The sequence below is a fragment of the Pan paniscus genome, chromosome 5 (genome assembly GCF_029289425.2).
Source record: "Pan paniscus chromosome 5, NHGRI_mPanPan1-v2.0_pri, whole genome shotgun sequence".
Classification (NCBI taxonomy): Eukaryota; Metazoa; Chordata; class Mammalia; order Primates; family Hominidae; genus Pan; species Pan paniscus.
Window position 1 is genome coordinate 89,039,076 of NC_073254.2, and position 22,244 is coordinate 89,061,319.

The 22,244-nt window shown below is 34.2% G+C and overlaps 1 protein-coding gene across 2 annotated transcripts in view; it reads left to right on the plus strand.

Moving 5' to 3' along the window:
- ADGRB3 (adhesion G protein-coupled receptor B3) overlaps positions 1 to 22,244 on the plus strand; it is a 750,487-nt gene that overhangs the window by 398,245 nt on the left and 329,998 nt on the right. For both annotated transcript variants that reach the window (XM_003809552.7, XM_057302535.2), the window contains exons 12-13: positions 11,309 to 11,458; positions 12,395 to 12,470. In XM_003809552.7, the coding sequence (XP_003809600.3) occupies positions 11,309 to 11,458; positions 12,395 to 12,470 (226 nt within the window). The remainder of the gene's footprint in view (positions 1 to 11,308; positions 11,459 to 12,394; positions 12,471 to 22,244) is intronic.

Consider the following 22,244-nt stretch of genomic DNA (forward strand, 5'->3'; position numbering starts at 1 on the left):
TATTTCAAGTAAGAAAAAGTCATAATCTGCTTTGTATTTAATAATGATAACTCTGGTTTATGAGAGAAAGAATTTAGGGGCAAGAGTAGAATAAAGAAAGCCAGTCAGACAGCTCTTAAATTAATTCAGTTGAGAGATTCTGGTGGCTTTTGGCAGGTTATGGAATGGAGACAGAGGGAAATGCAGTGATTGGAGACATGTTCTAGAAATAACAGCAAGAAGACATGTTGATGGGTGGGTTGTAGGGGGCGAAAATATCAATAGTAAAGAATGACCCCCAGATATGTGGTTTGAATGTCTGAGTACATGGTGGCACCTTCCAGTAAGATGGGAAAGACTGCAGAAGAAAGTGCTTTGGTAGTGGAAAATAAAGGATTTTAATTAGTAAATGTTTGTTGAATTAAAGCATCTCAATATTGGCTTTGCTTATATGATTAAATACCATATTTCCTTGCATGATGATTTATTTATGAATTGTCTGTGGCTGACTTCACATCATAATTGCAGAGTTAGGTAGTTGCAACAGAGGCCTGATAGCCCACAAAACTGAAAATATTTCTGTTTTAGCTCATTGTAGAAAGGAGTTTGTCAACTCATGCTATAGAGCATGATTTAAACCTAAAACTAATTTTAGAGTGTGTTTTTCATTTTTTGAATCCAATGGCTGTTCTTCATTCTATATAATCCTTATAAAGCCTTTGACTTCTTATAAAACCATCCTCTCATTATTAAACTATCCCTTTCTAAGTTAATGTGCTGTTGTTGTTCTCTCTCTCTCTCTCTCTCTCTCTCTGCCTGTCTCTCTTTCTGTCTCTCACCATTTATTTTGGTGGTATCTTTCCCTATTTATTTCCCTTTATCCTCTAAAAGTGGGTCTTTCCTAAGTTCTTGCTCTATTGTGTCATTTTCTCAATATCTTCGTAGCTTCCCACCTGACTTCTTTTAGGTGTCGGCACAAATGTCAGCTTACATGAAAAGCTTTCTCTATTTAGTATAGCTTCCCAAGCCGAATCCATCATTGTCTTTCATTTATCATTACTGACCTTCTATCTCATTTTGTTTATTTGTTCCTTGTCTGTGTCTCCCCAAATACTATGCCAGTCCATGAGGATGGAGACTTTTTTCACAGGTGTATTTGTTCATTTGTTAAATTCTTAATTGCTAGGATAGCCCAAGGAATACTGTAGGGGCTCAATAGTGGTCTGTGGGATAAATAAATGTATAGAATGAATTCTTCTGTCTACAATGATCTCTTTTCCTTTGTTAAGTTATAACAGTTTTCATTGCGACTGCTCTTCTGGGAATGAGTGATTTGCTGTCTTGGGAAGCCCTTGTATTGTTGCCTCCTGTTGTTTTTTGCCTGCATTGGTGCCTAACTCCTCTTAGATTCCTGACTTATTTCTCTAATAAGGTTTGAACACCCTTGAGTATCAAATATGATATCATGAATACACAGACACACACACACACACACACACACCACAGTGAGTTAATAATGCTGTATATACACAAGCTCTTTGTTTTGTACTTGGTTGATTATCATCTAATGCTCTTTCCTCTGCAGGAATGCTGTCCTTAATCTTACTTGCTGAGGAAAGAGGGGGAATTTATTTCCTCAGGCATTTCCCATATTGATTTGTTTTTAATCTTCAGATAAACATACAAAAATGAATTCTACCACATTTTATTTTGTGTTCATGTTTGGATTGAAATCATGAATTACTTGTGTAAAGAAGATGAACATTTACAAGGATCTGTTTCTAAAAGACCATAAAACATACTCTTCTTGAAAACTAAAAGGAAGGTGCTATAATCACCTTACATTTCCCCATTATATTATGTGTAGCATAAAAAGAATAAGCATTCAATAGATAACAAAATAAGTGACAAAACTAAGACATTTTAAATAATATTTCTCTTTAAAGAATAATTATCATCTTCAAAAATAGCCTGTTCAAGGTTCAGTAGTTCCTTCTTATGTAAGGTTTTGCTTTACCTGGTTTCAATTACCCACTATCAACTGTAATCTGAAAATATTAAATGAAAATATTCCAGAAATAAACAATTTATAAGTTTTAAGTTGTGTGCCATTGAGTAGCATGATGAAATTTCGTGCCATCTCACTCTATCCTGCCCCAAATGTGAATCATCCCTTTGATTGGCATGCCCACACTGTCTATTCTATGCCCCCATTAGTCACTTAGTAGCCAGCATGTTTATCAGATTGACTGTCAAGGTATAGCAGTACTTGTGTAAAACCCTTGTTTTACTTAATAATGGCTCCAAAGAGTAGTGATACTGGCAATTGGATATGCCAAAGAGAAAGAACAAAGTACTTATTTTAAGGAAAAAAGTTAAAGTTTCCAAGGTAATAAGGAAAGAAAAAAAAACATATGTTTAGTTTGCTAAGATCTATGATAAGAATGAATCTTTTATCCTTGAAGTTGTGAAGAAGAAAAAAGAAATTTTATATATATAGTTTGGTACTATCCATGGTTTTGGAGATCCACTGAAGATCTTGGAACATATCCTCTGTGGATAAGGGGAGGGCTACCGTATGTCTAAGATGATGTAGGCAAGCTTTTTCTGTAAAGGGATAGATAGTAAATATCTTAGGATTTATGGGCCACATAGTCTCCATTGCAGTTACTCAACTCTGCCATTGTAGCATGAAAGCAGACAGGAACAACATTGTCAATCTAAATAATAAAAAGAGAGAGGCTCTCTACAATAAAAATATTTATTCATGAATGGGCATTGCAGTGAGAATTAGCATGCCATAGTAAACTATGTGCATATTCAGAATGGTAAAGGAAGATAATGGTTTTTAAAGGAAAAATGAGGAAGATTACATAATTGTTTTTTTCTTTTTTTTTTTTTTAGACGGAGTCTTGCTCTGTTGCCCAGGCTGGAGTGCAGTGGTGCAATCTCGGCTCACTGCAAGCTCTGCCTCCCGGGTTCACACCATTCTCCTGCCTTAGCCTCCCGAGTAGCTGGGACTACAGGCATGTGCCACCACACCCAGCTAATTTTTGTATTTTTAATAGAGATGGGGTTTCACTGTGTCAGCCAGGATGGTCTCGATCTCCTGACATCGTGATCCGCCCGCCTCGGCCTCCCAAAGTGCTGGGATTACAGGCGTGAGCCACCATGCCCGGCCCTACATCATTGTTTTGAGATAATTATATTTATATATGAGGATCAATAATGAGAGTGGTGCCAGTCTGAGGTTAGACAGACAGTTGCTGGGTAGCTATTGTTGCAGCAGCATATTTTTGTGTAAAGTCTTAGTGACCTTTGTGTAAGGTTGTGGGTTTTGTAGGCTTTTGTGATTCTTCTTATTATCAGGCATTTATGCATCAGAATCCTGTTTTCATCGCTTTCCCCCACTCTATTGTCAGGTTTTTGCCTTCCTTCCTTTCTCTCTTTCTTTCTTTCTTTCTTTCTCTCTCTTTCTTTCTTTCACGCAGGTGACTCCATTTCGATTCAGACAACTTTCACGATATGTAAGTGAATAGATGTGGCTTCATGCCAATAAAACTTACAAGAGTTGGGTATATGGCTCTGGATTCACCCTGTATACCAACATTATTAAATGCTGAGAAAGTAGGAGTGGCCTGAGGGGAAGCCGAGGGCGTCCTCAATGGAGAGCACTGAAGTCTAGCAAAGAGCCCTTGAGCAAAAGGCAAAAATGTGCCCCACTACCCAGAGATGCCCAGGCTTTGAAATGACTAATGGACAAAAACAAAAACAAACAAACAAAAAAACACAAGAATTTGAAGTTGATGAGTCACAAATAATTTACAAGTTTATTTACCATTTCTATGCTAAAAGGAATATGCAAAATAGCTAAGTAATTAAAGTTTCTATATACATATTACATTATTAAAAACTAACAAGTTCAAAAATGAACACATAAAATGCTACATAGTTACTTTCTTGACTGGCCTTTTAGTCTGTGTACTTTTGAGTATCAAAGAATCTTTCTCTTTAAAAATTAAGTATAAACTCCTAAGGTGAAGAATGTTTCCCATCTAAAGCTCTGTGTGAGGATACTTCTGGAACTTGGAGATCTTAACCTATGTAATGGTGACAGTGGAGATCGAGCTGTTAGAACTCTCTCAGGCACTGTGGTCCTTGGAGATGCCCTCCTAAGCTGCTTTGTTTCCAGGGAAGTGATGGCTACCTGTATCCTATTCGTTTTCTCTGTCCTGAACATTTCAATCCCAGCCTTTTGGGAAAGAGATAATAATAGATGAGGAGAGTAGGGTGCAGAGGACTAGTAGAAACGTCTGTGTAGATAACTGAATGTTTCTTATAGATCACTGTTGCAAAATCCTAAAATATGATTTTTCATAGAAATATTAGAACATAAAGATTGTGCTAGGCAAATTAAACTGAGCATATATGTATTTCCCCTTTTGATAATCACCACTCTTTACTGGTATAGTTATGATCTCCTGATTGATAAGTGAGAATTTTATTTCTCAGATGAAATCATTATGTCTGTCTTTTATACATAGTAGAAAATGTTACAATGAGGCAAAATAAATTTGCTGTCAATTTGATACATAAAATCACATTGCACCACACAGTGCAAAATCACAGTGTGCCTCCTCATTTGTAAAATGAGCATCTTGATAATAATGATAAAGATGTTGCTAATACAGATAGCTCGTAGGAATTTTTTTTTTTGAGAGTCTCACTCGGTAGCCCAGGCTGGAGAGCAGTGGTACAATCACAGCAGCCTTAACCTCCAGGGCTCAAGGGATCCACCCGCCTCAGCCTCTCTAGTAGGCTGTGTGTGCTGTGTGTGCAACGCTATGCCTGACAAATATATATGGGGTCTCACTATGTTGCCCAGGCTGGACTTGAACTCCTGGGCTCAAGGGATCCTCCTGCCTTGGCCTCCCAACATGTGAGGATTACAGATGTGAGCCACCATGCCTGGCCATGATGTTTTAAATGTTAACTAAGTGATATGATTTGGCCATGTTCCCACCCAAATCTCATTTTGAACTGTAGTTCTCATAATCCCCATGTGTCCTGGGAGGGGCCAGGTGGAGATACTTGTAGCATGGGAGTGGTTCGCCCCATCTTGTTCTCGTTATAATTAATTGGTTCTCATGAGATCTGATGATTTTATAAGGGACTTCCCCCTTCACTGGGCATTCATTTCTCTCTCTGCTGCCACGTGAAGAAGGACATGCATGTTTGCTTCCCTTTCTGCCATGATTGTAAGTTTCCTGAAGCTTCCATGGCCCTGCAGAACTGACAGTCAATTAAACCTCTTTCTTTATAAATTACCCAGTGTCAGGCAGTTCTTTATTGCAACACGAGAACAGCCTAATACACTAAGATATCGTGTGTAAAGCATTTGGCCAAATGCTGTGCTAGGAACAGTGCCTAGCACAGAGGAGGCATTTGGTAAATACTGTTGAATGAAGTAAGAAATGAATGAAGATTACCAGAGTCATACAAGCGTTCAATAAATGTTAGCTATCCTTCCCTTCCCTTCCAGATGCCTTTAGTATTTTACAAGGTACTTAGCATTGCTATGTAAATATATAAGTCATGTTTTAAAAAGAAATTGTTAATGCCAAGGGGGTAATACTACATGTAGATTCAGTTCAGTCCCTGTGTGCTTGCTATGGATACACTAACAAAACAAATAGATGCTTTTCTAACACACTGAGGCAATGCATCGTTCTCTCCTGACCCTATATTTTTCTTACAGAATTTCAAAACAGTACAGGTGACCATCTAGTGATATTGAGTGATGTTTTCCACAAGCAATTCCATTTTGATAACTGGGCAATTTTCTACTATTGATGAGACAAGGTTCCATTTGTAAGTTGTTCCCTCTGTATCAACATGAAAAATGATGCAACTTCAAATATATTGAAAACATCAGTATAAGGCCACAATAAAAAGGACAGTTTTTAAGACAGCCTTTAAAGTTATTTTGTATCCCCTTCAACATTTGTTTATGGTGATGAGGTACCATTGCGTGAGTGTTTCCTTTAATCAACTGAGTGCTGTGGAACTTGAGTTACTGCATTTACCACTTAGTCTGATGCTTAAATGCAATCCTTTTGAAATGCTTTTTGCAGTTTATGGTCTTGGCTGCAGTGGAAATACAGAATTTGACATTCTTGATGCAGTGATTCTCTCACTCTATTGAGGCAAGATATTTTTTTTAACCTGGCTGATCTTGTGTACCCAAATAAGGCAGCCCCTTCCCTCTGGCAGATTCTATAAGAAAGAAAAAAGAAAAGAAAAGAAGGAAGGAGAAAGAGAGAAAGAAAGGGAAAGAAAAGGAAAGGAAAGGAAGAAAGAGAAAGAAAGAAAGGAAAGAAAGAAAGAAAGAAAGAAAGAAAGAAAGAAAGAAAGAAAGAAAGAAAGAAAGAAAGAAAAGAAGATTAAGTAAAAAGGAACCCTTATGTAACTCCCAGGTGGTACATTTCAGTACTAAAGGAGAAGCTCTATTTATTTTTAGTGCAGTTCCTGCCTTTTGTTATATGAATATAATCAACATAAGTTTTGAATATATAATCTCATGCCTAGGATCACTGAAGGACAACCAAAAAATAATGTATGCTACATAGTCAAATATGTTATAATGATGTGGACACACTGTGGGGTAGTTCTCTTGGATTTGATAACTGGAAAACCTGCTGTAGTAATAATAGACAACAGTGACATGGGACCATTCAAGCACCAAACACTGTTCTAGGTGAACTATTCTCAGCTCTTGATAGTAACATTTTTACTCTCCAACAGCTCAGTGAGGTAGATAGATAATATTGTTCCCATGTTACAGAAAAAGACATTGAGGTACAGAGAGTTTAGGCAATTTGCTCAGTCGCACAACTTATAAGATGAACATGGAATTTATCTTTCAAGCTGAAACTTTTGAGATTGATAGAGGATGCTATAAATAAGTATACAAAGCAGCAGGAGTAATTAGCCGGGCGTGGTAGCGGGCGCCTGTAGTCCCAGCTACTCCGGAGACTGGGGGAGGAGAGTGGCGTGAACCCGGGAGGCGGAGCTTGCAGTGAGGTGAGATGGCGCCAGTGCATTCCAGCCTGGGCGACAGAGCGAGACTCTGTCTCAAAAAAACCAAAACAAAAACAAAAACAAAGCAGCAGGAGTAAACCAGAACAGATCTGTAAAATCTAGGATAAATGCTTACCCTAAAAAATCAGGGATTTGAATATTGGATCCAGATCATAAGTCTGTGTGAGCTACTCTAGTGACCACTGTTCTCATATTTTGGTCTTTGTCCAATTTGCTCATCCCTACAGCCTTCATCCCTCCACTCTTCCATTCTCACTCCTAGACTTTTTCTTTCACATGCCTTCCATTCTTGTCTGTAATGCAACTGATGCATCAAATTACCTCCAATTTGTATGTGAACCACTCACAACCAGGATGAATAAGACAGAATCCTCATCCTCCAGGACCTCAATACAGCCAAAGGGCCAAAATTTCATTATTTCCCTCAGGGAAAAGGTTAGAATTATTATCCTGCTTTGATGTATCAAAGGAGTGCTCATTGGTTACCAAGAAAAACAGCTCATGTGCTTTTAAACCTATCTGCAAAAATTCCCTATGCTTTCTGATGAACAAAAATCTATACTGAACCTGAATCGTTTGAAAGTTTGGCCAATAAAAGACATGATGCTCTCAAAGGAATTTTATGCTGCCTATCCAAATTCAAAATGAAAGTATTAAAATTGCAAAATGGAAGTGCAGCTGGTTTTTCTCTAAGGTTTATCAGTGATGAGTCACCTATTTTTATTGCATAAGAAATCAAATCTAGTGTTGTAATGAAAACACGATACAGTGAATTTAGGATAATTCTTGTAGCACTCAAGATGTGCGTATTTGTTCAGGGACACCGAGTCCTTTGAGATTTATTTTAAGTACTTTAATATTCTGTAAGAAAGGCTTTTTTTTCAACGTTTGAGGAAAGCTGCCCCATCTTCTAAACACCCACAATGACTGGTTTTAATTCAGGAATTGTTACAGAAGCAGGATATATAGATTATGCACTTATGCTTTTTATTTATGTCCCTTTATCAGCATGAGGCACGTATTTACTTACATGTAGTTTAAGGCATTACATTTTTAAATCTTACCTCTTTTGTATTCACTTAACATATGAGCTTCCTATTTCCCTAAAGATGTTAACAGCACCAAAATTTTACCTGAGTGTTTTGACAGTTAAACTCTGAAGAAGGAAAGGGATTGAAGGTCGGATTAATCTAGTGTCTTGTACAAAAACTGGAAAACGAAGTAAAAGTCATCTATAAATTACCTTTGCTACATGGAAATAGGTTTTCTCATCTATTACTAAGGGATCATAAAGAACCACATTGCTATTTTAGACATCTGCCTATCTAGCATAGAGGTAAATATGTATAACTTTAAATTTCATATTTGTAAAAACATGTATATTGATAATTTCACAGATATAATTTGAATCTCATCAGTGTATGAAAGTATATACTTTTCATAATGGATTTATTGAAAGATTCATACTACTTTAAGAACTATTTTGCTAAGAGAGTAGATTTTAAGTGTTCTCACCACACAAAAAATGAAAAGTATGTGAGGTAGTGCTTATGCTATTAGCTCAAATTAGCTATTCCACAATGTATACGTATTTTAAAACAACATGCTTTACATGATAATTATACACTATTTTGATTTTATAATTAAAAATAAAATGAAATAAAATACCTTAAGAAACAGAGACATATTTCAGGATCTTAGTTACCATCCATGCAAACATCTCAAACCACTTAGAATGTGTACATACTTATAATAGTAAAAACCTCCATTACATTCCTACTATAGTTAATAAAAACGTGTTTATTTTTGTGCACTTCTCACACTGAAAACTATGCAATTTAATGGACTTATTGCATAAATTAGTGACCCTAAAATTGATTTTTCCATTCCTTTAATCTAGACTATGTTCAAAAGTACAGTCTAATTTATATAATCATAATTTAACAGCTAACGTACCTCTAATTGAAGAATGAGTGTATTTCATAAAGTAAGACCCATGCATGTACAACTATATCAATTTATGGATTTATGAATATGGTATTAGATGAGCATTTATTATGAGTAAAGTGATGTATGGTTCATACAGAATATCATCCACTGGTTATGCCTTTCTGTTTGTTTTTTGTTTTCCATCTAATGTGTATAGAGACAGAGAAATTATTAGACCTCAGGGTCGAATAATGTATCTTTTATTCTCTTTTATAATAGAAACTAGTTGTATGGCAGTCAGAAAATCTTTATTTCTTTTCAGCAGTTTTTGGAGCAAAGAAGTGAAATAACTTTCCTCTAAATCCCAAGACATCAAAAGTTAGAGTTAAGGCATATAACAGTAGATACACTTGATTCTACACATTGAATAATGCTTAGAGGACTCAAGAAAGAATATCCTACTAACTTGCTGACCTGCTCATCTATATACAGCAGGGATTTGGACCCTGCAGGAAAGATGAACTGGATTATTTATGGACAGCAAAAAGTATATTGTTTTAAAATTTAAAGAAACTATATTAGAGCTGGTATCCCGAAACAGCATTTAACATCTATAATTTATTTATGTGTTACCCAGTACCTTCTTTCTTTTAACATTACTTACAAAGTACTTTTTAAAGCTTAGTATGTCATATTAGAGGATAAACGAAATACCATCCTGTGCTGATAATGGATTGACTAATCACCTGAAAGAACTTTAATAAAGTACAATTTCACTAATGTGATATACTAATACATAACCAATTTAATTTGAAACTAAGTAGTGCAGTAATATATTTATACAACTAATATTGTTAAATTCTTAATTTTCATCCTCCTGATTTAAATTACAAATTTTTAAATGAAATTCACTTATGAGGAGTGTAATGAATGAATGAATTATTTATTTATTTATTTATTTATTTATTTATTTATTTATTTATTTATTTATTTTGAGACGCAGTCTTGCTCTGTTGCCCAGGCTGGAGTGCAGTGGCCTGATCTCAGCTCACTGCAAGCTCCACCTCCCGGGTTCACACCATTCTCCTGCCTCAGCCTCCCGAGTAGCTGGGACTACAGATGCCCACCACCACGCCCAGCTAAATTTTTTTGTATTTTTAGTAGAGACGGGGTTTCACCATGTTAGCCAGGATGGTCTCGATCTCCTGACCTCGTGATCCACCCACCTCAGCCTCCCAAAGTGCTGGGATTACAGGCGTGAGCCACCACACCCAGCCAATGAATTTTTACTTTAGCTTTTCAATTGCAATAGCTTTTACAATTGTCTGCATCATGTTTCCATATAAATTCTCCAAGGGACACTTGAAAATATGATATAGAACAAGTGTGGACCTATCTAAAATTTTACAAATTACACTTCATTATTGAAAATGCTTATAATCTAGACATGCTGGAGTATTTATCATCATAGTTTTATTACACATTATAAATTTATATGTAATATAAATTTGTATATAACTATTAAATATAATAAAATATATTAAAGTATTACTAAACTTATTCATACATTTTCTGATATGTATTATAATATTTATTGGTATTAAGGACACAATTCTCTGTTTATATATATATATATTTATACACAAACATTTTTACTTTCAATTTTAGAGAGAAGTTTTAAGAATTATTATTAATCTATTTGATCACTATTTCTACATATTATTTTGGTTTTGCAACTCTGACATTATTGGTACCTTTATTATATAGATTCTGACAGTTCTATCTCCCAAAGTAATATGGCTTTGTTCTCCATTTCTTCAGGGTACCCTATCTAATCCATGAAAAGTTTGTTCCAAAGACAATGTTCAAATGAAAATGCAGAAAATTTCTTCTTAAAACAAAATTCAGGTTTAAATGCAAATTTCAATCCATTAGTCAAGTCTGTTAATCAAAATGTTTTTTAAAAATACAGTATGAGTTTCTAACAATTAAAATGGAGACCAACCATGAACAATCAATATAGCAGTGCCTGTTAATACTCTCAGAATATCCACTCCATTATTGACCACCATTGTATGATACCCACTGAAAGCAACAAAAACTAAGACTAATAAGTAAAATTCAGCAACTTTAATGAGAAATTTTGTCTAATAAGTCATAAGTTATTTTGTTGCTCTGATAAATACAATTTTGACTTGAAATTTTATTTTGAATATACTGCAAGATTTACCTTGATCAACACTGATTACACTAAAATGTAAAGCAAGTTTAATTGAAATTATTATTTCTTTTTTAATAGTGGCTAGTATTCAGAAGCTTCCTGCAGCCTCTGTTCTAACAGACATCAACTTTCCAATGAAAGGACGGAAGGGAATGGTTGACTGGGCAAGAAACTCAGAAGATAGGGTAGTAATTCCAAAAAGCATTTTCACTCCGGTGTCATCAAAAGGTAAATATCTGAAATAATATGAGCTTGAACAAGACATTTTTGATAAGGTCATTTAATTAGAAATTAGGTATAAATCTTCATACATTAAACAGTTTAGAAATAGTCTGTAATCATTATTTTAAACTAATTTTCTAAATATGGACAACTTATTCTCGGTTTCAGAGTCTCTGAAAATTTACTGAAGAAAACAGTCTATTACAGTATGAAAAATATACAAGTGCAAATTATCGACCTGAGTTTGACATGGTCAAGTTTCAATATTCATGGTTTTATACCCGTATAAAGCATGTGGACTAATATTTTACCTTTAGGTATTGAAATGTGTTGTATTTTCCATGCAATGTCATTTTTATTTCTGCCTCATTAAAATTTGCTTTGGTTTGAAGATATTATTTTGGCATACAAAAACAAATTTAATACCTGGATGATAAAATAATCAGTACAACAAGCCCCCATGACACAAGTTTACCTGTGTAACAAACCGGCACATGTACTCCTGAACTTAAAGTTTAAAAGAAAACAAATTTGAGAAAAAATTAAGTTTTTAGAACATTTCTAATAGCCTTTAAAATTAATGGCTCTTTTCAAAAGTGACATCGTACTCACTTTTGCAGATGTCGACTGTAAAAGGCAAAAATCCAAAAGAGAATTGGCTCTCTTTTCTGATATCGTTGGGAAATTAAACTCTTAAATGGAGACTAAGGCAGCTTCTTGTCTCAACCTGGTAAAGGAAGTTTCCTTCGTGATGCAAAACTATAGAAAACACATCTTTGAGAGCTACCATTAATGTGCATGGTTAGGAATGCATTTCTTTTTACCAGGCTTTATCTTTGCATAAGGAAGTACTGGAATTATCTTGTAATTAGCAGATTAAAGTTTTATAAGACATAGTATTTTCTTGCTGTTTGCTAATACTTCAAATTTTATTCTTTCTAGAATTAGATGAATCATCTGTATTTGTTCTTGGCGCAGTCCTATACAAAAACTTAGATCTAATTTTGCCCACTTTGAGGTAAGCTACAAAGTAATAAACTGTTGTAATTTTGTGAATTATTCCAAAATGTGATTATAGCTCATTCTATAAAAATAGTCAAACAAGCTGTGATAATATGAAGGGATTTTTCTTAAATGAAATAGAAAATACAAATTTAATGAACAGGCTATTAGCAATTATGCATTTCAAAACAACTAGAAAAGATAATTTTGGTGTCTGATTGTAGCCCTGCCAATTCTTTTGTAACTAATAATGCCTTGCCTTGATACTGAAAAAAAAAAGAAAAGAAAAATCACAAGTGTCTATAATAAAATGGGTCATTGTAAAATTAATCTGTCTTCTCCCTTTAGTTGTACTTAATGGTACTGTTCATCAACATGACATGAAATTAAAGGAGTGTCATGATGACTGGGAAAACATGGTATTGTTTATTTGCACAAGATCTTAGTTTGCTTTGAAATAAATTTTCAATTACAGCTACATTTTTTTAAAAAAATGTTGCTGTTTATTTAGAGGACTATTTCTGGAAGAAATCTATTAATTTCTTTCCTCCCAGATATTAAAAGCAATTACAAATAGTAATTCTACCAAAACTAACTTATTTGCTTTACTGTCTTATCTACTATACCAAATCTCACAGAAAACATCATTCACATCTACTTGGATTGTGATGTTATCACTCATAGTGACCTGTTTCTCCACATCACCTCATTTTGGAAGATAGAGATAAAGTTGTTTTAGTTAAATACGATCACAGTTGGACTTCGTTGTTATACCCTCATAAATAAAGCTTTACATTTTTGGAGAGGAAAGAATATAAATGATGTGTGCAGTTATACTGCGGACAAAACAAATAGTCTAATAAATAAAAACAATTAGAGTTCAGTGCAGATGAAAAAAAAAATCACCCAAGGAAGCAGCAGTGATTAGGCTTGAATCTTTAGAGAAAATCTTTCTACGTGAAGCACCTTATTAATATAGGTAGAGAGTCATCCAGAGCCCCTGTGGTTGTCATGCAGGGTCTCCTTCAACCATAGAGACAGCCATGGGAAGTTGAAATTTATTTACCTCCCTTCTCCTCTGAATAGAATTTAGACTTCCTCAATTTGGATCTATTTGTGTTTGTGTTTTGCTAAGAAAAAAAGTATGAAAACAAAAAAGTCTACTCTCAACTTTTCCAGTGGTTTTATTAAAACTCATTGGTATTTACAGTTACTCACAGATTAAAATTTACTCATAGTTACACTGCCTATATCTTTGTGTTTGATGTTGAGGAGAGATATGCTAAAGTTAAAAATGTTCAGATAATCAAAGTTAGTCACTTATTTCAACAGGGAATTCATTTATTTAAAGCTTATATTTTAAGAACTCTAGACACTAACTTAAAATCAGGTGACTTGTGTTTTCATTTCAATTAAACATGTCGAGAATTTTATAAACTTGTCCAGTCACTCAGTAATTGTGTGCCTTCAGTTCAACTTTAAAATAGAAACGTATTTATGTGCTACATTCTCCCTATTTGCTCTTGAGATACATAGTGAATACAAATGAAATATTCAACATAAATTTTTTAGATTAGTTTCCCTCCTAGATGTCCAGCAATGTTGCATTATGATAATCTTGTTCCATATAATCTCATAGCACTCACTCACCTACACAAATGAAGTCAGGTTATTCCAAGTTTTATAAATGTATGCAGTCAATATAATTGGAAATTTCCTCAGGAAATTTCCCAAGGGATCCCAGCCTTTTTTGTAAAATGAAAACGAAGCATTTAATTAGTGTTTCAACTTAAAAAAAATTTCATGACAGAGGCAGTTTGTCTCTTACAGCTTGTGGATAGATTAATGGATACATTATGGATGATTTAATGGATATAGTAGAGACTAGTCTTATGGACTGGCTCCCCTGATGCCACCTGTAACATAAAGGGATTCAGATAGACCACTGGGCAAGTCACTGACTTTTCTTAATAAGTAAAATGTGGTAATTGAACTTAAAATTTTTTTCACCTTCAGAAATTATATTTTCATTGCAGAAAGTTTCTACATATTCTTTAGATTGAAGTCCTTAATAACCTCTGTATAAGAATTACAAATTTGTTTACCTGTACATTCTTTGTATCCATAAAGTAATTTAGTAAATGTCTATAGGACAACTAAATAGTGCTTAGATCATTGACCAGATATAAGGACAATAGAATGCTCAGGATGAAATATTTGTTAAGTACTCTTAGAAAGGTGAAGTACTAGTGTTTACTTCTCATTTTCTTTTATCTCTTATAGTAACATAATGTGACCACTAAGTACCCTCGAGCTTGTTTTTCTCCTTTTCAAAACATTCTTCCAGAAAGTCTCATGAGTAACTGCGCCAATTATAGGTCTGCTAAATGAAAATATACTTCTTAATGAACAAGGGTGATTCTTTTTTCTACAGTCACTCAGCAAATATTTACTGAGCAGCGTCCCTGCTAACAGTACTGTATTAATTCTTTTAAACTTCCCCTGCTATCGCAACTCTCAGAACAGTTCTTAATAAAGGGTCAAGGATTTTTTTCTGTAATAATTAATTTTTTGTTTTGAGACGGAGTCTCGCTCTGTTGCCCAGGCTGGAGTGCAGTGGTGCGATCTCGGCTCACTGCAAGCTCTCCCGGCTTCACACCATTCTCCTGCCTCAGCCTCCCGAATAGCTGGGACTTCAGGCGCCCGCCACCACGCCGGGCTAATTTTGTATTTTTAGTAGGGATGGGGTTTCACCATGTTAGCCAGGATGGCCTTGATCTTCTGACCTCGTGATCTGCCCGCCTCGGCCTCCCAAAGTGCTGAGATTGCAGGCATGAGCCACCGCAGTAATAATTAATTTTTCTATCTGATAAAATATCTTATATAAGACATCTTTAAAAATAAAGCACACAGAAGTTTAATGTTTGTACTATGAAGATATTTTAGGACCAGAGGATTAAAATATGTGTATTTTGTAATTTTACTATATAAGTTTGTGTGAATTGAACTCAATAGGAAAGATCTTCTTATTCAACATAAAAAGTACAAATTCATTCTATGTGTTCAGTTATTATTTACAAATTTTTATAAAATATATTCCTAGTTGAGGATTTTACTAATTATCTGTTGAAATATGTGAAGCCACATTTGTTATACACAGAAATAATAAGAGTAGGTTTGCTGTTAGGTTTCCAGAAATGGTATATTTTGGTATAATAATTTTCATAATTTTTCTCATAGAGACTATGAAGGAGGACTTGCTGTAATGCTTTGAATAAATATAGTTTAGAAATTGTCCTTCATATAAAGACAAAAATAATTTTGCATGTTGGCTCTCTCTTTTATTGAGATATTTCTCTTCTTCTCTTAGCCCTAATATACATTCAACTGTCCCTCGAACTGCAATTTTTATTTTACTATTCAATTGTCTTCCCTTTTAAAGTAGATTCAGATTGTTACTTCAACTGAAGGAAATATGTTTCAGATGAAGTCCAAGCTAAATATGTGCTTTTCTCAGCCTCTCAACTTCACTTCCTTCTTCAGAATAATTTCTTATAGATAGAAAATATGGATGGGCCAGGCATGGTGGCTCACGCCTGTAATCCCAGCACTTTGGGAGGCTGAGGCGGGTGGATGACTTGAGGTCATGCATTCAAGACCAGCCTGGCCAACATGGTGAAACCCCGTCTTTACTAAAAATACAAAAATTAGCCGTGCATGGTGGTGTGTGCCTGTAGTCCCAGATACTTGGGAGGCTTAGGTGGTAGAATCACTCGAATCTCAGAGGTGGAGGTTGCAGTGAGCAGAGATCCCACCATTGCCCTCCAGCACTGGGTGACAGAGCAAGACTCCATAAAAAAAAATTATAGAACCATAGGATATTAATGCTGTAAGGTCTTTTAGGGTTTAGTGTGAGCTAGAACTCTCATTTTATAGATAAGAGAACTGAGATCCTTATCGCTTAGGTGACCTGCGTAAGATTATATGTCCATTAGGTAACTGAGTTATAATACAACTTATCTTGTTTGCTAAAACCAGGACTCTTCTACTATATCTCATTCCCTCTATTCTGTTACTATTTATTATTTTAAGCAATACAAACCATAGACTTCCATGATAGCACATGAGTATATCTGTATCCATTGCAGAAAATCTTGTAAGAGCCAGAGTGGGTGGCTATGTGTGGGCAGTTTCAGGGAGCACTGGGGCTGGCCTGGTGGCCCCAGCCCAGGCTGTCAATACCAAGGCTTGAGTTTGTCACACCTCCCATTCCCCCATGACCACTTATGTGCATGTCCAGCCCAGTTCAGAGGGTCCTTTGAGAGAGTGAGATATTGACACACAGACCACATTCACATTAAGGAATTAGAAAACATCCATATCTTGGCAAGCTCATAAACTGCTCTGAGAATTTTAACTTACTTTTATAGCATTTTTGGAGGCCAATTTGGCAATACCAAGAGCCTTAAAAGTGCTCTGTCATTGATATAGCAATTCTACTTCTAAGAATTTATTTTAAGGAAATAATCTCTAAGGAAATAGAAAAGTATATCCAAGTATACTTGGATATATTCAAGCCAAGAAATCAATAAATGGTTATAAACAATCATTTATCTGATTCCTTTAATAAGTTCAGCTTCCAATTTTGTGGGAAAGCCATGAAAGTTCTGAGTATGTGAGCAGTATGTCGTTATCCTGTTAAGACATGAAAAATGTAGTCCCTTAAAAAATGCATCTTAGGTAATGATTAACATTAAAGACATTATAAAAGAACTAATACAATTATATTGTAAATTCCACTATAGTGGAATAAAGGAAAATACAGATGAATGAAAACTAAAGTGTCTTCATAAACCAAAAGTTATTACAAAATTATTTTTAAAGAAAGGAACAAATTTCAATAATGCAAAAATCAAATGAATTTCTTGTCAAGTACAATAACCTAATTAAGATAAATGAGGCTGAAATTTTTATATATTCAGGAAATGGAACTCATTTGAATTCCTAATGCTATAAAAATTAAAAATGAATAGAAAAATAATATTGTAAATAATAGAAAATTGAAGACATAATCACTTTTACACCAATGCACGCTGAAAGCAATCAACCTGAAGCAGTCAGCTCTCTCCAGAGCTCATGTCCTTAGGTTTAGGACCTAAACTTTGAATCTTCCTTTTTAATTCTCACTTTGCAATGGAATATTCTAGTTTTGTGACGTTCTGTACCTTTTTAGAATGTCTTCTCATGAAAACATTAGAAATTTAAATTATCTATGGAAATAACAAATTGGCGTAGCTTATAGTATAAAATATTGTGGTGTCAGTGCATTATTTTTTAAAATCTGGGTTTAGTTTGGTCAGATATTTTAAAAGTGAATGTAAATCTCTGATCACTTGGCATTTTTAAAATTCTAGATTCTACATATCTTAGCAACCTACAGTGAAATTCTAACTCCTTTCAAGCTTTAAGTAAACCCAATCCTACTTTGTAGCAGCTGTCAGCTGATTTTAGTTTTAAAAACAAAGATATTCAGCTTTAAAATTTTGATAAAGTACCCAAATTCCCATACTGTATGAAATCATCTATTTTATTTTGGTCTTATTTAAATCGGTCTATTCACTTAAAACATTTATGAAAGTTTCATTTTTGAAGCCACATGAACTATAAATCTAAAAATGGAAAAGGACTATAGTAACTTTACTAACTTCCATTAAACCCATAACATCTTTTTGTTGTATCTTATCTGGCAATACTGTATGTGTGCTATTAGTTCTGCCATCTCCTCCATTGGTGATTTTTCTATAACTGCATTACATTTTTTATTGTGTTAAAAAAACATAAAATTTACCATAATAACTATTTTTAGTGTACAGTACAATGTTAACTATATGCACTTGTGTAACATCTCTAGAAACTTTTCATCTTGCAAAATTAAGACTATACACATTAAAGCACAACTCCCCTTTTCCCACTTCCTCTGACCCTTAGCAACTATCATTCTATTTTCTGATTCTGAGTGTGACTGCTTTAAATACCTCATGTAAGTGGAATCATGCAGTATTCATCTTTTTGTGATTGATTTATTTCAATTAGCATAATATCCTTTGGGTTCATTTGTCTTGTAGCATATGATAAGATTTTTTTCTTTTTATATGGCTGAAGAATATTTCATTGTTTATGTATATACCACATTTTCTTCATCCATTCTTCCATTGATGGACAATCAGCTTGCTTCCACCTCTTGGCAATTGTCAATTATACATGATGAACATGGGTGTTCAAATATCTCTTTGAGATCTTTCTTTCAATTCTTTTGGACATATACTCAGAAGAGAGATCATTGGATTATTTTTTATTTGTTTTTTCAGAAACTGCCTACCATATTCCAAAGCAGCTGCACCATTTCACATTCCCACCAACATTGCATCAGGGTTCCAATTTTCCCACATCCTTGTCAACATTTGTTATGTTGTTTTTTTGTTTTTGGTTTTTTTGTTTTGCTTTGTTTTGTTTGGTTTTTGACACAGAGTCTCGCTCTGTTGCACAGGCTGGAGTGCAGTGGTGCAGATCTCAGCTCACTGCAACCTCTGCCTCTCCGGTTCAAGCAATTCTCCTACCTCAGCCTCCCAAGTAGCAGAGATTACAGATGTGTACTATCACGCCTGGCTAATTTTTGTATTTTTAATAGAGATGGGATTTCCCCATGTTGGCCAGGCTGGTCTCAAACTCCTGGCCTCATGAGATCGCCACCCTCGGCCTCTCAAAGTGCTGAGATTACAGACATGAGCCACCCCGCCCAGCCTGTCTTTTGTTTTTTAATAATAGTTATCCTAATGGGTGTGAGGTGATAACCCATTGTAGTTTTGATTTGCATTTCTCTTATGATTAGTGATGTAGAGCATCTTTTTATATCCTTGTTGTCCATTTGCGTACCTTCTTTGGAAAAAATGTCTATTCAAGTCTTTTGCCCATATTTTAATTTGATAATTTGGTTTGGGTTTTTGTTGTCAAGTTTAGGAGTTATTTATATATTCTGGATGTTAACCTCTTATCAGATACATAGTTTGCAAATATTTTCTCCCTTTTCATAGGTGGCCTTTTAATTCTACTCATTTTTTTCTTTCCTGCACAAAAGTTACTTTGTTTTGTTTTTTAATTTGATGAAGTCCTATTTGCTCATTTTAGCTTTTCTTCCCTGTACTTTTGGTGTCATCTCCAAGTTCAATGATTTGAATGTGTTTCTCTATGTTTTCTTTTAAAAGTTTTATAGTTTCTAGTCTTATGTTTACATCTTAATCCATTTTATGTTGTTTTTTATGTGGTGTAGGCACATGGATATCCAGTTTTTCCAACACTGTTTGTTGAAGAGATTATCCTTTTCCCATTGTGTAGCCTTAGCACCCTTGTCGAGGATCATTTGACCATATACATGAGGATTTATTTCTGTGTACTCTATTCTGTTCTGTTGGTCTATATGTCTGTCTTGACACCAGTACCATACTTTAAAAATAATCATTACTGTAGGTTTGTAATATAGCTTGAAAATAGAGAATACTTTTCTTTCTTAAGACTGCTCCAGCTGTCAAGAATTCTTTGAGATTTTATGTGAATTTTATATTTTTTTCCATTTCTGCAAAAATACCATTTGGATAGATTGCTTTGGGTAATATGGACATTTTAACCATATTAAGTCATCTAATTCATGGACACAGGATTTCCTTCCATTTATCTGTCTCTTCCTTCATTTTTTTCAGAAATGTTTTATAGTTTTCAATGTATAACTCTTTTTCCTCCTTAAGTTTACTCATATTTTATTTATTTTGATGTTTTTAAAATGGGATTCTTTTATTAATTTCCTTTCAGATTGTTCATTGATAATGTATGGAAACAATTGATTTTTGTGTGTTAATTTTCTTGCATTCTGCAACTTCACTGAATTTGTTCTTTAATTATAACAAGATTTTTAATGTTTGTGTGTAATCTTTAGGGTTTACTACATATAAAGTCATGTCATCTATGAACAGAGGTAATTTTACCTCTTCCTTTCCCATTTGGATGCGTTTTATTTCTTTTTCTTACCTAATTGCTGTTTGTAGGACTTCTAGTACTATGTTGAATAAAACTGGCAAGAGAGGGCATTTTTGTCTTATTTCTGATCTTAGGGGAAAAACTTTCAGGGTTTTTTTGTTTTGTTTTGTTTTGTTTGTTTTACCATAAAGTGTGATATTAGATGTGGGTTTTGCATATAAGACCTTTGCTATGTTGAGGTAATTTCTTCATATTCCTGGTTCATTAAGCAATTTTATCATGAAAGGGTGTTGAATTTTGTCACATGCTTTTTAAAAATCAATTGAGACAGTCATGTGGTTTTTGATCTTCATTCTGTAAATGTGATGTACTACACTGATTGATTCTCATTTGTGGAAACATCTTTGCATTTCAGAAATAAATCTCTCTTGGTCATGATATATAAACTTTTTAACATGCTGCTGAATTTGGTTTGCTAGCATTTTGTTGAGGATTTTTGCATCAATATTTATTAAGGATATTTGTCTGTAGTTTTCCTTTTTTTTATATAGTATCTTTGTCTGATTTCAGTATCCAGGTAATACTGGCCTCCTATAATGGGTTTAAAAGTGCTCTCTGCTTTAATTTTTTGGAAGACTTTGAGAATTAGTTGTGTTTATTCTTCTTTAAATGTATCGTAGAATTCTCTAGTGAAGACTTCTGGTCCTCTAGACTTTTGTTGAGAGGTTTTTGATTATTGATTCAATCGCTTTACTAGTTATGGGTCTATTCAGAAACAAAATTTCTGCATGCTTCAGTCTTGGCGTGTTATATTTTTTCTTAGAATTTGTCTATTTATTTTAGGTTATCTTGTATGTTGACATATAATTAATTGTTCATAGCTGTCTCTTATGATACTATTTACTTCAGTGCCATCAGTTGTGATGTCTCTCCCTTTTTTTCTAGTTTTTGTTATTTGAGTCTTCTCTCTTTCTTTTTACTTACTCTTTTTAAAAAGGGTTTGTCGATTTTGTATATTTTTTCTCCAAAAATCAACTCTTAGTTTTGTTGATTTTTACATGGGCTTGCTATTTTCTGTTCTGTATATTTCAGCTCTAATCTTTATTATTATATTGCTTCACTAACTTTGGGTTTAGTTTATGCCTCTTTTTCAAGTTCTCTGAAGTATAAAGTCAGGTTTTGATTTGAGATCTTTCTTCTTTTTTAATGTAGGTGTTTACTGCTATAAACTTCCCTCTTAGTACCTTTTTGCTGCCTCACATATGTTATGTGGTATGTTGTATTTTCATTTTCACTTGTCTCATGATATTTTCCAATATTTCTTGTGATTTCTTCTTTGATCCGCTGGTTGTTCAAGAGTGTGCTGTTTGATTTCTACATATTTCTCAATTTTTCAGTGTTTTTCTTAGTATTGAGTTCTAGTTTTATTCCATTGTAGTCAGAAAAGATACTTGGTAAGATTTCACTCTTCTTCAATTTGTTAAGGTTTGTTTTGTGGCTTAACATGTGGTCTATCCTGGAAAATTTTCTGTCTGCCCTTGAGAAGAATGTGTATTCTGCTGTTGTTGTATGGAGTGTTCTGCATGTGCCTGTTAGGTCCAATTCATCTATAATGTTATTCATGTCATCTGTTTTCTTATTAATTTTCTGTCTAGGTAATCTATCTAGTTAATCTGTCTAGTTATTAAAAATGGGATATTAAAATATCCCATTATATTGTTACTATTTATTTCTTTCCTCAATTATTTCAATGTTTGCTTCA